At 59.7% G+C, this 15,851-nt stretch overlaps 1 protein-coding gene across 1 annotated transcript in view; it reads left to right on the top strand.

Annotated features, from left to right (window-relative positions):
• The first annotated feature begins 3,193 nt into the window (after positions 1-3,193).
• The window catches only part of NTSR1 (neurotensin receptor 1), a 38,607-nt gene continuing 25,949 nt past the window's right edge, over positions 3,194-15,851 (top strand). Inside the window, exon 1 of the mRNA XM_032878841.1 lies at positions 3,194-3,907. Coding sequence (XP_032734732.1) covers positions 3,194-3,907 — 714 coding nt within the window. The remainder of the gene's footprint in view (positions 3,908-15,851) is intronic.

Here is a 15,851-nt window from a genome sequence, read left to right as displayed (position 1 = left end):
CCCGCCACACTCACGGCTTTCTCTGAAACGCACACACCCAGCCCAGGGGCTGAGGCCAGCGATGCGCTTGCCGGTGAAGATCTCTGAGCCCGTGTTCCCAGGTGCCCAACATACGTGTTCTCGTTCCCACGCAGACACACGCACACGGACCACGTGAAGGGCGTGTGGTTCACCAGGAGGCCGGGAGAGACAAGGATGACACAGCGGAACTCGCCGGGCCCGGAGCGGGACCTCTGGGGTCTGCCGACAGCCTGAACAGGCCATGAGCCCGTGGGGGCCCCAGCTGAGGGAGGCTCTGCCCGCCCCTCCGGCCGGCTCACACTCACACCTCACTTGCATTTACACACGTGTTGCTCTATTTTTTAAATTTCCCTTGGAATGCTGTACATTCGGGCACATGTGCGATTTCCATGTCGCGGATGGGAAAATCCACAGCTAAAACTCCGCAAATGTGCAATTACGTTTCCTCAAATTACTTTCCTCACAGCACCTTCCCACAGAAGCGCTCACTGCCCCCCCCGGCCCTGCAGGAAACATCATCGCGATGTCCCGATAGTGGTGCGACTGCTAACTGATTATTTTTTCTTATTTTAGGAAGATGTCTCTTGCTTGCCAGAGTTGCCCTCCCGCGGAGGCTGCCCAGAGGAAAGAGAGGGACCTCCAGGGCGGAGGGCAGCTCAGGGCAGTGATGACTCCAGGGACTGAAATCCTGCACCCAGAAAAGCGGACGTCTCCCCAACCTGGATCTTGACTCCCGAGATGAGTGAGCCCCCGACTCCTCCCACGGCTTCAGGCGCAGGCAGCACGGGGACCGGCCCAGCGGGCTCTGTAGGCGAAGCTCAGACATCTGTGCACATGGGACCGGCCGGCTCGCCCCGGAGCCTGGGGTCAGGGGCGGCAGGTCCCGAGGCTCTCCGAGCAGCCGGGAGCAGCTCACCATACAGGGCTCCCCTCCCCCGAAGCCCGCCAAGTGCCAAGCTTCGCCTGTCAGTCTCGGGGGCAGACACCAGCCAAGGGCACGGGCTGTCACCCACAGACACAGCCAGACCCAGGATCTGTCCTCCCCTCACCATGCTGACACTTTCTTAGAAGGGTCTCAGCTGTTACAGGACACGTTCGCGCCGAATAAGAGGGAAGATTCTGGCCTCTGTGCCGTCCAGGCTCCCGGGACACGGGACAGGGGCTCCAAGAGGGCCGCCAGGGAGCCCCGACAAGGGCCTGCTGCCCCCTTTGTAGACCGAGGCCTTCCAAGTGACATTTCCTCCATGGTGTTAAGCAAATGCCTCATCCAATATTTGCACTAAGTTGACTTTTATGATTTTTTAAGCTCCTGGGCTGGCTCAAGAAGAAATCTTTGAAAAGAAGGCCGGCTTACCGCAAAGGTCAGGGTTTGAAAACCAAACAGTGAGCTTAAGCAGCTGGGCCGGAGCACGCTTCCACCGGTGTCGTCCCGGGCAGCTTCAGTTGCTGGCCGGCAAATGGACGGGCCCCAGTGGCCACCAGCTGGTGCCTTCCCCTGAGGAGGCTCCTGAGAGCGGCGACCAGATGCCGCCACCCATGGTAAGACCCCAGTGTCACCCAGGGCTCCCATGTGGTCTGGCACAGTCCCTTCTTCTTGTGACCAGCACACCCAGGTCACCATCCCAAGGGCCATTTACTTAGTTGGTGGACTTGCCTTCCAGAGAGAAGCCGGTCTTACCATCTGGGGTTTAACGCCACTTTTGCCAGCCTGGGCCTTCACCCGCACGCCCTGTGAGGCCGCTGCACGATCCCGTCAGCAACGCCCAGCAGCAGGTGTCCACGGAGCCCCTGCTGTCAGCGTCCGGAGCAGCCCTGGCCGGGGGCCATCCATTCAACCACCACGCCCATTCTACAGATGACAAACGGAGGTACGGGGACGCTAAAGCAGGTGCCCAATTTCGAAGCATGGAGGCCGGGATGGAGCCATGCCGGGAGCCTCCCAGCCTGCCTACCAGCTTCCAGCAAAGGGAGGTTCGAGTTGTCTTTGAAGGCTGAGTTTTTAAGCACATGTTTTTATGTGCTGGGATCGCCTGATGAGAACATCAGGTTTCTGCAGAGCAGTCAAGTCCAAAGCCTGTTGAAAAGAGAGGAATAAATATGGACCCATTGCTGGGCTGGTCCTGACTGGCCCAGCTTCTGATGCCCAACCTCTTCCTCCCACACCCCAGCCTCTGACCCCACTCTGCCTCCTCCAGGTTCCTATTCTCAGCACAACAGGTACAGCCAGACAGGCCCACCCTGGGACCCCCCAGGGCCACCCTTCCCAAGCCCGCTGGGCATGGGCTCTGAGGGTGACTTCTGATGATCACATCCAGGTGGTGATAAAAGGCCGGTGTGCCCACTGGCACGCACGCACAGCGGGACAAAGCCTGGCAGGGTGCCAGGTGCAGGACCCCAGTCCACCTGGGGAGCTGCGCTGCTCTCTGTGCCCCCCACTCACCACTCCCACCCAGTTGTGCTAGAGCCCCCCCTGGGCACCCAGAATGGCACCGTGCGGGCTGTTCAGCCCACGGTACCCCTGTCCCTCCCTCACCCCCCTGAGAGCGCTGGAAGCATCCTGGGGGCAGTTGTCTCCCTGGGGGTTGGGGTGGGGGCGGGGGCGTGAGAAGTCGGGAAGACCCCAAACGAAGAGCATGCTCCTGGGGGAGGTGTGGGGAAAGAACCCATATCCCCTACGCACCCCCCGCGGCGCGCGGGGGACCCGCCAGCCCCACACTCAGGCTGGGCGGGGACAGAGGCTGGGGCCGCGCCGCGGCCGCCACCGCCCCCCGCGGCTGGGCGCGCCGCGCTGCCGCCCGCTGAGTGGAGGCGCGGAGCCCGGGAGGCGCGGGCGCGGCGGGCGGAGTACGGGGCGGGGGCGCGCGGGGAGCGCGAGCGAGGACCGCGCAGGCGAGGGAGTGAGCGTGCCGGGGCGGCCGTGCGTGCGCTCCGCTGGGCGCCACAGGCTCTCCGCGCGCCGGGGACCCGCAGAGCCGCGGAGGCTGGAGTTCGGAGCGAGCCGGGCCCGCCGGGAGCGGGAGGGAAGCGGAGGCCCCCGGTGAGCGCGCCGCGAGCGCTCCGGGGCGGCGCGGGCCGGGTCGGGAGCTGCCCGGCTGGACGGCGCGCCCGCTCGCGGTCTTGCGCGCTCCCCGCCGCTCCCTCCGCTAAGGTCCCCGCCGGCGCCGCGCCCACCATGCGCCTCAACGGCTCGGCGCCCGGTCCCCAGGGCGCGCCGGGCGCCAAACCCTTCCCGCTGCCGCCCTCCGCGCTGGAGGCGGCGCTCCTAGTCCCGGGCTTCGGCAACGGCACGCGCAACGAGTCCGAGCGCTTGCAGGCGGCGCCCAGCAGCGACCTGGACGTGAACACCGACATCTACTCCAAGGTGCTGGTGACAGCCGTGTACCTGGCGCTCTTCGCGGTGGGCACGGTGGGCAACTCGGTGACGGCGTTCGCGCTGGGCCGCAAGAAGTCGCTGCAGAGCCTGCAGAGCACCGTGCATTACCACCTGGGGAGCCTGGCGCTGTCGGACCTGCTCATCCTGCTGCTGGCCATGCCCGTGGAGCTGTACAACTTCATCTGGGTGCACCACCCCTGGGCCTTTGGCGACGCCGGCTGCCGCGGCTACTACTTCCTGCGCGATGCCTGCACCTATGCCACGGCCCTCAACGTGGCCAGCCTCAGTGTGGAGCGCTACCTGGCCATCTGCCACCCCTTCAGGGCCAAGACCCTCATGTCTCGCAGCCGCACCAAGAAGTTCATCGGCGCCATCTGGCTCGCCTCGGGCCTGCTGGCCGTGCCCATGCCCTTCACCATGGGCCAGCAGAACCGCAGCGCCGACGGCCAACACCCCGGCGGCCTGGTGTGCACGCCCGTCGTGGGCACCGCCACGATCAAGGTCGTCATCCAGGTGAGAAGCCGCATCGGAGGAGAAGGTGGGGGAAGAAGTGGGATCTGGCCAGGGGGCAGGGTTGGCACTCCCCACTCAGGGGTGCCTCGGGCGTCTTGGGCTTCTCGTTCTTTCCCTCCCCTCAAAAGTCCTTTCCAGCCTGTGTGCCCTCTGGGGCAGGGAGCAAGAGGATGTCCCCAGGAGACTGTAGTCTGGTGCAGCCGGGAAGGGGATGGGGGCAGGGGGCTAGGCGCTCAGGAGCAGCCTGATCCCCTTCCCCCACCTTTCACTCCTGAGCTGCCAGATCTCACGCCCCATCTTGTCCCCTCCTATCAAAAGGGGCTGGGCCGTCAGATCAGGGACATCTCAGAGGGTCCGTAGACAGGCCTCAGCTGTCCCCAAACTCCCTGAGGTTTAAGGTAAACGTGTGTGTGCTGGAGACAGCCCTGTTCGCCGATGCTGAAAGGATCTGTGGCCCCAGGAGGCTAGGTCTGTCTGTCTCTGCAGGCCAGCACTGACCTCTGCCCGACCCCCTGAGTCTAGTGCCTCCTGGCTGCCCCGCCCCCACTCACACTTGGAGCTATAGCCAAACCTGCTGCCACCTGGGACTGGTTCCTTAGTTAAGCCTCAGTACTCCCATCTGTGAACCGGGTAACCCCAGCCCGACCTCCAGCGGTAGAGGATTCAGGAGAAAGCGCGTGGAAAGCACTCGTTGGTTCCTGGCTCGGGGAAATGCTCAGAAGCACAATTTTGGTGCTGGTAATGACAAAGTTGCTTCTGCTGGGAAGATCCTGAGGTATTTGTGCGTGGTGGCAGGTGGGGGACCATTTGAGGTGGACAACACGGGAGCCAAGTGCCCGAGAGCCCTCCGAGGGTCTGAGCAAGGTGCCACGGGAGCCCAGGCAGGAGCCCTCCCTGGGGACCGGCTAGGACAAGGCATCCTGGCAGGGTCGGGCACCGCAGGATGGAGAGAAGGCTTCACCTGGGCAAGGGCCCTGTGTGGAAGGAAGTCCAGGCAGAGATGCCACTTTGGACGGTGTTGTGGCCCTAGGACCCGGTGGCTGTAGAGATGCAGGGTGGGACCCCGCCTCTGACCAGGGCTCCTGCTGGAAGCAGGACGGTGGGCTGGGGTGGGAGCTGGCCACGCATCACTCCCCAGGCTGCAGCTTATGGCTACAGGGTCCCCTGTGTGCCGAGGAGCCCACCCCCAGCCGCGCATCGCAGGGAGGTTCGTAGAGCCCGGCTGCCTGCCTATGATGCCCTCCCTGCGCTGGAGGCAAAGCCACATGGGGCCGCGTGTGACGAGCTGTGGGAAACTGTCTTCCCGAGGCCTCAGAGGGCCGCGCTGTCTCCCTTGCTCCTGTCTCTGACCAGCTGTGCAGGGGCCTCCCCTGAGCTGCGCGGGGTGGGGGGCCCAGTGGCCACATCCCCTGCCTCCGAAGGTGTCGTGGGGCAGGCTGGGCTCAGCAGCTCAGGTCGCTGGCACTCGCCGCCCACGTGGCAGCCGCCTCCACTCTGACCCCTGCCCATGCCCTGGGCTCCCAAGGGCTTGGCCAGGAGCAGGCGGGTTTGAATCCTCTAAAACAAGCCACGGTGGCGTGAGCACAGCCCCCCAAAGCAGCCTCTCCCCACTCCGGCCTCCTCTCCGTCAGCCCCACGTGATGAGACATCTAGGTGACACCACTTCACCCCCCACAGGGCTGTCCCCCGAGTCCCTGGGCTCGAGGCAGGGACACCGGCAGAGCCCAGGGCGCATCCTGGCAGACGTCTGCAGCAGCCCCCCTTCCGCGCCCACAGGCATCGCCTTCACTAAACACTCGCTGTGGCCCGACGCCCTTAGAGACAGGAAGGTCCATCTCCCCTGAAGGCCCCAGGCTCCAGCTGCCTTCCTCTGGGCGGCCGGCCTTGAGCGGCCCCCAGGAGTGTGGCTAGGGCCTCACCACCGTCCCCGCTCCCTTCTGCACACCCTGCTCCAGCTCAGGAGAGGGGCTCCAGGTTCGCGTCCCCCATCTAGGCTTTGGGGCCCCTGGGCAGGTCGGGGCAAACGTCGCTGGTTTCAAGCAGCGATGCTTGACCGGGGGGGCGGGGGGGCCTGCGTGCTCACGTCTGAGTGTGTCCCCTCTCACCGACCGCGCTCGAAGTGCGGGGGGGTCAGCCGCCAGCCCCCCTGTCCACAAGGGCCCCTCCTGGGCACTGGCCTGCGGGAGTCCGGTTTAGAAATGAGGGGACCTGGGATCGGATTTCCGAGCCACTCTGAATAGTCCCCGCTGAAAGCAGCTGCGCCATCTCTGGGTGTGTCGCCTGGAGCTGGGCCAAGCGGATCCTGTCAGAGGGCAGGGCCAGGCCCAGGCCAGCCGAGGCCCCAGACCCTGAGCCCCACGTTGACAGGGTAGCTGGGAGGAGGAGCCCACGGGGCCTTCCGCCTTCCCTCGTCCGGGCTCTCCTCTGACCCCCGGAGGGTGTCGATTCTGTCTTTCCGACAGACTGTGGGTCACAGCGAAGACTTCCTGCCCCTGAGGGGTCTTCTCACTAGAAAGCCCCCCTGAGAATCAGCACCACCCATCGCGCTCGGTGCACCGTCTCCCTGGGGCGCACACAGTCCCCACAAGGGCCCTGCCCGTATGGGTCAGCCCACACGGGTCGTGTTTGATCCCCCTGCGGCCCTGCCCGGTCCCCTGCTCTGACCTCAGGCACCACATGGATCCCGCCGCCCCGGGCTCTCTGTGGCTGGGTTTGGGATGGGTTGGGGGCAGGGTTCATGTCCATCCCCCCAGCGGACCTGCAGTGTGACCAGAGACCAGCGGCGGCAGAGGCCTGGAGGGTCTGAGCGTCGGTTCAAACTTGACTCGGCCAGACGCTCGCCCCGCTTCGTGATCCCGGCGGCCCCCCAGCCCGGACCCAGGACTCTGCCTGCCCCAAGGCGGTTGCCATCCTGGTCGCCAGCTCTGGCCTGGTTCCAGCCGCAGCTTCTAGATGTCTGCTCTCCCCTGGTGTGCTCTCATTTTCCCAGTTAAAGGAGGAGAGTAGGGGAGGAGCTGACCCCTTCCAGTCCAGTGTTGTAAAGCCCGGGTGGCTGTGTCCACGCGTATGCAAACACACAGACGCACACGCAGGAGCACGTACATAGACATGCATGTGAGCGTGTGGACACACAGAGACACACAGAGATACAACACGTGTACACAGACAGAGGAGACCCACATGTGCGCACACACAAACGGAGAAACACGCACACACAGCTTGTGCGTGACCAGGTTCCCGAGCAGCACCCCGTCTGTGTCGTAGGCTGTCTCTGCCGCTCAGTTAACAGAAGGGGGTCTGGGAGGTCCCGTCTTTTCCGTCAGAAGTGAGGAGGCCTCTGTGCCACTCGGGGCATGGGATGTGGGAGACGGAGGCACATGGTGGGCAGGAGAGAGAAGGTCAGAGTCTAGACTTCCCTAACAGGGTGCCCTTAGCACTGACCCCCAGGGTCGGGGTCACCCCCAGCCCTCGGTGTTGAGGGACACGGCTGGGCAGAATCCCAGAGCCCCACACTAGTCCTCATGTGGGGCCCAGTCCGGCAAACGTCCGTGGGGACGGTAGGGCTTCGTCTCTGCTGAGACCTGAATCTGCTCTTTTCTCAGTAAATTTAGTCTTTGTGATGCTCAAACCAGTGGTCACGCATTTCCACCCCGGGAGCACATGAGCTCTGGGAACAGAGACAGAGAGCACCTCAGAGCCTCCCCAGGGCAGAACGGCCCCTCCACACACCAGCAGTGCCCAGGTGAGGGCAGGGGTGGGGGAGCCGAGGGCAGGGGCGCCTCGCACCACCGTGAAAGGTGGAAGCCTGGGTGGCCTGCACCAGCTGGTGTCGCTCTGTGCCAACACTTTCTGGTTATGATTTCGGGCTCCTGGGGGCTCCCTGCTTCTGTTCTCCTTCTCAGACGGAAGTGCTCCTGGGGGGGGTTGGGCCCGAGCTGGGGGGCAGCTGGCCACCCTGGGCAGGGGCGTCCTCTCACCCCCGGAGCTGAGCCAGGGACGTGGGGGAGGGGGAGGAGCTGGTGCCCCACACCCACCCGCCCGGGGTCCGCGGGCTCTGTGACACTCGGCCCTTAGAGTCTCATGCAACTCCACGGACAGAGGCGGCAGGATCCATCTCCACTGAGCGGAAGAAAATTTGTTCCACTAGAGTCAGACCATGAGTCATTTTCTCAGGATTTCCGTCCTGTGGCACTTGGTTCTCCGCTCCTTTCCCTGCCCGTGAACCGCAGGTAGCGGCCCGACCTCAGTGACACGGGCATTCGTCAGTAACGTTCGGCAAGCCACAGGGTCCCCACAAAACAGACATCGTCGACGGGAGGGCACCCCCCCCCACTGACTGGCTCCCCACTGGCGCCGTCGTGTACCCCTACTCCGCGGCCCGAGGACAATGCAGCCCTGCCCCCAGCACAGAGCCTCCTTCCTGTGCCTGAGTCTCCTGGCTGGACGGACTTTCTGGACTCCCGGCACACCCAGCCCTGAGAGTGGAGCCCGGCCACGGGCATTAGACCCAGAGCACAGAGCACCACGCCTGTGTTCCAAAGAGATGCTGGCCCAGAAGGGGAGACCACCGTGAGGTCCGCAGCAGGGGCAGTCGCCAAACCCAGGCACCGTCCACGGTGAGACGATGAGGCTGCGTCGCTGTGGGGCGTGGGTTCCCATTTGGAGGGTTGTGCTGCCCCTCTATAAGAGAGTGTCCTTGTCCCAGGACAAAGGCCATCCCAGGGCACCGTCCGCACTGCAGAGTGGGCCCAGCGGGGCACCTGGGGGCCATCCTCACTCCCGGGGAGAGTCTCCTGGACGGGGACAGGTGGGCCTGCTCGGGCTGTCGGGGAGCCTCTGTCTATCTCCACCGGAGAAAGAGCAGCCGGGCACCCCATCTGGTCTCCTCGGGGTTCGTGTTGGAGCAGAAAACAGGATCCAAAACCTTTCTTTCTTGTTTTCTGTTGTGGTGAAAGATACATAGCATGAAATTTACCGTTTCAGCCGTCTTTCAGCTCAACCATCCTGACACCTGTCCCCAGAACGTGGCCATCGTTTGAGACAGAGAGCGCTGACCCCGTCAGGCCCTGCCCGCCCCTCCCGCCCCAGCCCCTGCACGCACTCTACTCTGTGCCTAGATTCCTGGCCCTGCCTGCACGCTCTCCAGCCTGTCTGTGGGCTTCACTGACAGCCAGAGTGTCCACGACGAACCCTCTATGCCAAGCAGGGACAGCAGCCTCAGAAGGCCGCCCGAGACACGCTTCCCAGTGCAGGACATTCTGGAAACGCCAAAGCGACAGACGGATTCGTGGCTGAGGGGCCAGGGGTGGGGTTGATGTTGGGCCATGAGTGTTCTGCACCTCAATTGTGGTAGTGGTAACATGGCTGGGTGTTTACGCCAAGCTGTGGACTGAGGGCTCCTTTAGGGAACGTCAACTATTATGTCTCTTTGAGTCTGTTGGAAACGAGCAGGAAGCGCCCCAAGGCCTCATCCCATAAAGGCTCCAGGGGGCGGCCAGGTCCCCTCTCTGGCAGGCCCCTGGGGCCTGCACGGTCATCCTGGGGACTCGATGGCCCTCAAGGACCAGAGGGGTCCTGGGAACGTTCGTGGGGAGCTCCAAGCCTCCAGCAGCACTGTCTCCCCTCCACTCAGCCCCCGGGAAGGCCCGAGTCCCACAGCCATCGTCCGATGTTGCTGGGCTCCCAGCCGTGGGCTCTGCCCAGCGCCCTGCACCACTGCTGTTCCCCAGCCACACCCCAACATTCGGGCCAACCCAGCAAACAAGCAGCCACCTACGGGCCAGGTGCCGTCCCGGGTGGAAATACCAGGTCCCACCTGGAAGCCAAGACCGGAGAGGGCAGGGCACGTGAGCCAGACCCGGTGCCCTATGGTGGGGCCACTGACCTGCAGCCTCACTCTGCGCCCTTGGAGGGCGTCACACGTCAGCACCTGCTGCTCCGTTGACCTCCTGGGCTGGTGTGGGGGCGGGGAAGGGGGGAGGGGAGCGTCCGTGCTGCTGGGGAGCGGGCGCCTTGGGGACGGTCATCAGCAGCACGGCGGCCTCAGCATGGGCCAGTGGCCAGACCCCAGGCCCGTCACATGACCTGGTGCGTCCTTTTGCCCCCAGAGCCAAGCCCGGGTGGGGGGAGGGGAGAGCTGGTGCCCCATACCCACCTGGCCCGCTGCCGGCCGGCTGCCGGGGTTGTTGACCTTGAGGCTCGGGACGTCATACCCTCAAGGTGCCTTGGATGGTTCCGGGTGCCCAGTGAGGGCTCCGTGACCCACACACAGCAATGAGGTAGCCACGCGTGGGGGAGACCCGGCCCTCTGGTTTGGGTCCCCCTCCTGGGGCCAGGAGCTGTTCCCTGTCACCCACGGGCAGGGTCCTGCAGGAAACCCTTTATTTCAAAATTGACACCTGGTAAAAATCACTTCTCTTCTTTTTTTATTTTTCTTTTTTGAGAGAGGGACGGTGAGAGGGAGCCTGAGAGGGGGGAAGGTCAGCGGGAGAAGCAGACTCCCCGTGGAGCTGGGAGCCCGATGCGGGACTCGATCCTGAAATCCCAGGATCATGACCTGCGCTGAAGGCAGCCGCCCAACCACCTGAGCCACCCGGGCGCCCCTCACTTCCCTCCTATTGACTTCTGAGTTCAGGCGCACACGTAGAGCCGCATGACCCCCTCCCCCCGCCGGAGGGTTGAGGTCAGTCTTGTCGCCCCCACGCTTCCTCTCGTGCTGCTGCTCTGGGGTCAGCCCCGGCCCTGCTCCTGGAAACGGGGATCTCATGTCCCCGCCGGGCGCCTCTTCCAGGACATCTCGGGAACGGAGCCTCTGTGGCCTGAGCAGGTGCGAGTGAAGCTGACGCCGTACCCAGCGGCAGGAGTTTGCGCGACCGCGTCCTCCTTTCTCCCGAGTGAACGCTTGGGAGCCTGACGGCCGGGTCCCCCAGGAAGTGCGTTCAGCCTCCTGGGAAGCTTCCAGGCTTTTCCGAAGTGGCGGTGCCATGCTCAGTGTCCGCAGCCTCGTGGAAGGACGAGGGGCCCCACCTCCTCGCTGGCACCCGCCACAGTCGGTTTTCAGTTTTCTGCTCGTTTTCACTCAGCTGTCCCAGGGGCGTGCGGCGGGACCCTGTCGTGGCTTGATTTGCCTTTCCCTGAGGGCAGGTGACTTGGGGCGCCTCCCGTCTCTGCCAAAGTCAGCCGTAGTTTGCCCAATTGTTTAAACTGACTTGCTCTCTTCCAGTTGAACTCGGAAAGTTTTTAAAATATATTCTGCCTACGAGTCCGTCGTCCAGATACGTGATTTGTGGATAGTCTCTGCCCCTCTGGGGCGGGTCTTTGCGTTTTCCCGACCTTGCACGTCCCTGAGGACCACTGATTCTGACGGAGTGCAGCCTCTCCGACCGTGGCGCGGACACTGCCTTCGGGGCTGTGTCTAGGAATTCCCGGGGACCTTCCTCCTGCCACCTTCTGCGGTCTTTATGGGTTCACGTCTCGCATTTAGGGTTCTGACCCGTCTGGAGTTCATTTCTCTATAGAGAGTGAGATGCGGGCACTTTCTCCATATGTACGTGTCCATGGGGCCAGCGCTGCTCACGAACAGACGGTCTTTCCTGCACTGAAGCTTTTTGGTGCCCGAATCACAGGCTGCCCGTCCTCCCGCACGGCCCTGCCCGGACCCCCGGTGTGCGCGTCTGCACTGGCCCTGCTCTCACACTTCAGGAAGCTCGTTTTGAGTCAGCTTGGCTAATTTCATCCCTTCGCTGTCTACGTAAATCTCAGAATCTGCTTTTAAATATCTACAAAACAGCACTGGGGTTTGGGTTTGGGTTGGGTCAGCGTGTCTGTGGTGGTGGGGAGAATTGCCATCTTCACCCTGGGACCTCCAGTCCCCGAGGACGCCGTGTGTCTCCTCCGGGCTGGGTCCCCTTTGCCGTCCTTGGTGCTGGCCCCCAGCACACAGATCCCAGTACGCTCGCGTTTGGGGGATTGCTTTTCTGTTTCCAGGCCTTCGTGGCTGGCATTTGAGAGTGTGATCGGGTTTCGCACGCTGATGCTGTGTCTTGCAACCGTGCTGAGCACACTAACGAACTCTACAAATTATTTTGTAGGCTCCCTGGGACCTTCTGTGCAGGCAGTCGTGTTGTCTGTGAATAAAGTTTTATTTCTTCCTTTCCACTCTGTCTACCTTTAATTTCCTCTTATCGCCGCATCGCTCCAGCTGTGACTTGCAGCACGACATGTCATCAGAGTGGAAGAGAAAACTTCCTGGCCTTGTTCCCGATCTTAGAAAGTCTTCGTACTTTCCAATCAAAGATGAGGTTTTCGTTTATTTAAGTTTTTAATGGAGGTCATTTATCGGATTAAGGAGTCACGAATGGATGTAGAATTTTGTTCAGTGCTTTTCCTGCGTCTGTTGGTGTGGCCATGTGGTTTTCCTTCCGTAGTTAACACAGTGAATTACATCGGTTAATTTTTTGTTGTGGCAAAATGCGTAGAACGTGCAATTACCATTCCAGCCATTTTTAAGTGTACAGAGCAGTGGCACTAGACATGTTCACATTGCTGTGGGACCGTCCCCACCACCTGTGTCCAGCACGCCTTCACCTCCCCATCCCCATGAAAGAGCCCATCCCCCGACACCCCTCCCCCAGCCCGGAGACCACCACTCTGCCTCTGTCTCTGTGAACCTGACGACTCTGGGGACCTTGTCTCAGTGGAAAATGTTACTAGTTTTCACTGCTGGTCCAGCCTCACATTTCTAGCACAGGCCGCACCTGGCCATGCATTGTCCTTTGTATATGTTGCCGCATTTGATTTAATATTTGTTGGAATTTTTGTGTCTATGCTCACGAGAGATATGGGTCTGTAATTTTATTTTCTTGTGCGTCTTTGTCTGGTTTCGGTGTCAGGGTCATGCTGGCCTCGTAGAATGGCTTAGGAAGTACTGGCTCCTCTTCTGTTTCCTGGAAGCGATCATCTGTCTTCCTTAAAGGGTTGGTATCGTTCCCCAGTGACTCGTCTGGGCCAGGAGTTTTGTCGGAAGGTTCCTAGCTGTGAACTCTGTTCCTTTCATGGGCACAGAGGGGCTCCAGTGTTGTGCGTCTGCTGGAGCAAGTTCTGGCAACTTGTGTCTTTCAAGGAACTGGTCTGTGTTATCTAAGTCGTCCCCTGTGGGGGCATGGAGCTGGTGGCATTCCTGTCACCCCTAGGCTGCCCACGGGTCCTGTGACCACCTGTTCTCTCATTCCTGGTACTGGTGACCCATGCACCCTCTTTCCCCTGGTCCACACGCTGGGGGTTTACCAGTATTATTATTCTTTTTTGGATAACCAACTTTCAGTTTCCTGAATTTTTTCTGTTGTCTTTCTGCTTTCAGTTTTATTTATTTATGCTCCCATCTTCATTTCCTTTTCATGCTTGGTTTAGATTTAATTTGTTCTCAGCTCCCTGAATTTCTTAAGGTGGAAGCTTGGAGTATTGACTCGGGGCCTTTGTTCTTTTATAGGTTAAACATTGAACGCTATAAATTCCCTCCTAAGTGCTGCTTTAGTAACGTTTCAAGATTTTTGCAACGTATCCTGATTCAGGTCAAGATAGTTTGTCGTTTCTCCTGGGACTCCCACTGGTCTTTGATCTGTTGAGAATCATGTTGCTTAATTTCCAAATGTTGACAGCATTTGTCATTGATTCATAATTCCTTATGCTTAGAGAACACACCGGTGTGACTTCATTTCCCTGAAGGAGTTCGGGCCTGTCTGGCAGCTCAGAGTCGCGGTCTGTGCCGGGGATGATGTGTGCGTCAGGACACTGCTTGCTCTGTCCGGCGTATCGCTCTCTGGGGGTCACTTTGGTTCATAACCTTGTATCATCTCATTCTAAAACTTCCATTGGTTCTTTCGATGTCGTTTCTTTTCATCTTTGAAGAACTTGCATGTTTCTATTCATTTCAAGAGATTTTTCTTTATCTTGAAGAGCACAGTGCCTGCACCTGTTCCAAAGTCCTCTCCTAGAGTCCCACCATCTGAGTCTTTCCGAGAGCAGTCTGTATGGTCTTTTCCGTGAGAGTTGGTCCTATTTTCCTGGTTCTTCCCATAATAAGTCATCTACAGTTACGTTCTGAACACTTTGGATATTGCTGCGTTATTTTAGGTTATCTAGAATGCTCTGGAGAATGTCGGTGTTTTTAGTGGCTTCCTTGGGCAGGGAGCCCAGGTGGAGCAGCCTGATCCGCCTCCCTGTCTGGTGGTGGCTCCACCGTCAGTGCCGTTTGCAAACCCTCTGAAGTGCTGTCCTGCTCTTCCCCAGGAGCACACGGCTCCAGGTTTTGTCCTGGTCCTGGGAGGTGGTTTATGTCACAGTGCAGTTTTCAGGTCCTTCCTTTACCCCGGTTCTCTAGGTATGTTCCACACACTGGCAGGTGAAGGATAAGCCCGGGATTCATGTCAATTCATGCACGGAATTGGGGGGTCCCCTTTCCAGCTTTCTCCTTGCTGAGATTTCCTCCCATGCTCCCCAGTTTCCAGAGATTCTTTTCTTAGTCTTCTGACGGGGAAGCCAGAATACTCCATTTTATTTCTTCAGCTACCTGTTTTTGGAATACCTGTCTGTATTTGTTCTTCTGATGGCTGCTCTGGGGCTGTAAACACGCACCCTTAATTCATCAAAGTCCAAGAAGAATTCGCCTTGTACCTGTTCACACCTGATATTTCCCACTTACTGTTGCTACCTTGAGGGCTGTTTTAACCAATTGCTTTTTTCTTTTCCTTATCAGTGGGTCACATTTCCCTGTTACTTTGCATATCTAATATTTTTTTATTTATACTAAATGCTGTAGATGGTGCGTTGAAGAGACTCTGTGTTCTGTTATGTTCCTTTGAAGAGTGTCGACTCTTACTTTTGTAGGCCATTCAGCTGCAAACCCATTACCCTGGTTTATACCTCACCGCGCAGCTTTCTGGAAAGCCCAAGCCCTTCTAACTTGGGAGGACTCAACTCTAGTTTCAGTGTCCCCTGCGGGGGTTTGCTTCGAGGTTTAGGTGGGAGCGTCTAGAGGAGGCCTCCCTCTAGGGCACAGAGCTCATTCCTTGGATGTGGCCCCCTGGCATGTCAGCGGGACACTTGGTGTGTGAATGAGGCCCCTGCCCTCCAGTGCTGTCAGAACGCCAGCCACGGGCCACAACCAATCAGGGTTTCAGTCTGTGTACACAGCGCGCCAACATGGAGGCCATGAAGAGCCCCTCACGGGCTTCTGAGGACCCCCCCACACACTGAGGGCCCCCTCTCAAGTGCCTTCTCTGCAGATTAGATTCAAACTGCTCTGTGGCCCCAGCTTCTCAGTTCTGCCTCCTCAGCCGGAGTAGCCATGCCGTGCCCGGACCGCAGCTCCTCATGTTACAATCCAGAAAATGTCCCCAAGGAGAGAAACGGGGGATGGTGGGCTCATGTTGTGACTTTCCCTGCTCTCGCCCACCACGGTCTTGCACGGTGGCTCATCCTGTGTCTGAAAACAACCGGCTGGAGCATTGGGTACAATTTCACGTTGTTTATGACAAGAGAGTTAGTCCAGTAACCCAAGCGGGAGTCAGCCCTGGATTTTAAACACTGCCTGTTTCCAAAAACATCTGAGACAGTTTATGATAGAAGACTTTGCTTCAAAGGAACTATTAAAACAAAGGTGCAGCAATATGCCCAGCAAGGAAGCAGAGTCCTCCTAGAGACGGGAGGGTGGAGAGTACCTCTGGGCTTGCGTAAATCTCACACTGAAGCTTACGAGACTGGGTGACATTATTTGGACTCAAACTTTTTTAGCTCGTTGTCTGTTAAAAGGTGAATTTATTGTAAAGTTCAGTAACTCTCCCTTGACAGATTTAAAGGTTAAGAGCATTCTTCAGTGAGTTTTGTGCCCTGATAACTCAAAAACACTTCCTCTATTAAAAAAGAAAAAGAACCCCACACATTTCAA

This window comes from Lontra canadensis, unplaced genomic scaffold (genome assembly GCF_010015895.1).
Source record: "Lontra canadensis isolate GAN:19392208 unplaced genomic scaffold, GSC_riverotter_1.0 scaffold65, whole genome shotgun sequence".
NCBI lineage: Eukaryota > Metazoa > Chordata > Mammalia > Carnivora > Mustelidae > Lontra > Lontra canadensis.
Note: the sequence above shows the minus strand (reverse complement) of the source record. Positions and strands in the feature narration are given on the sequence as shown.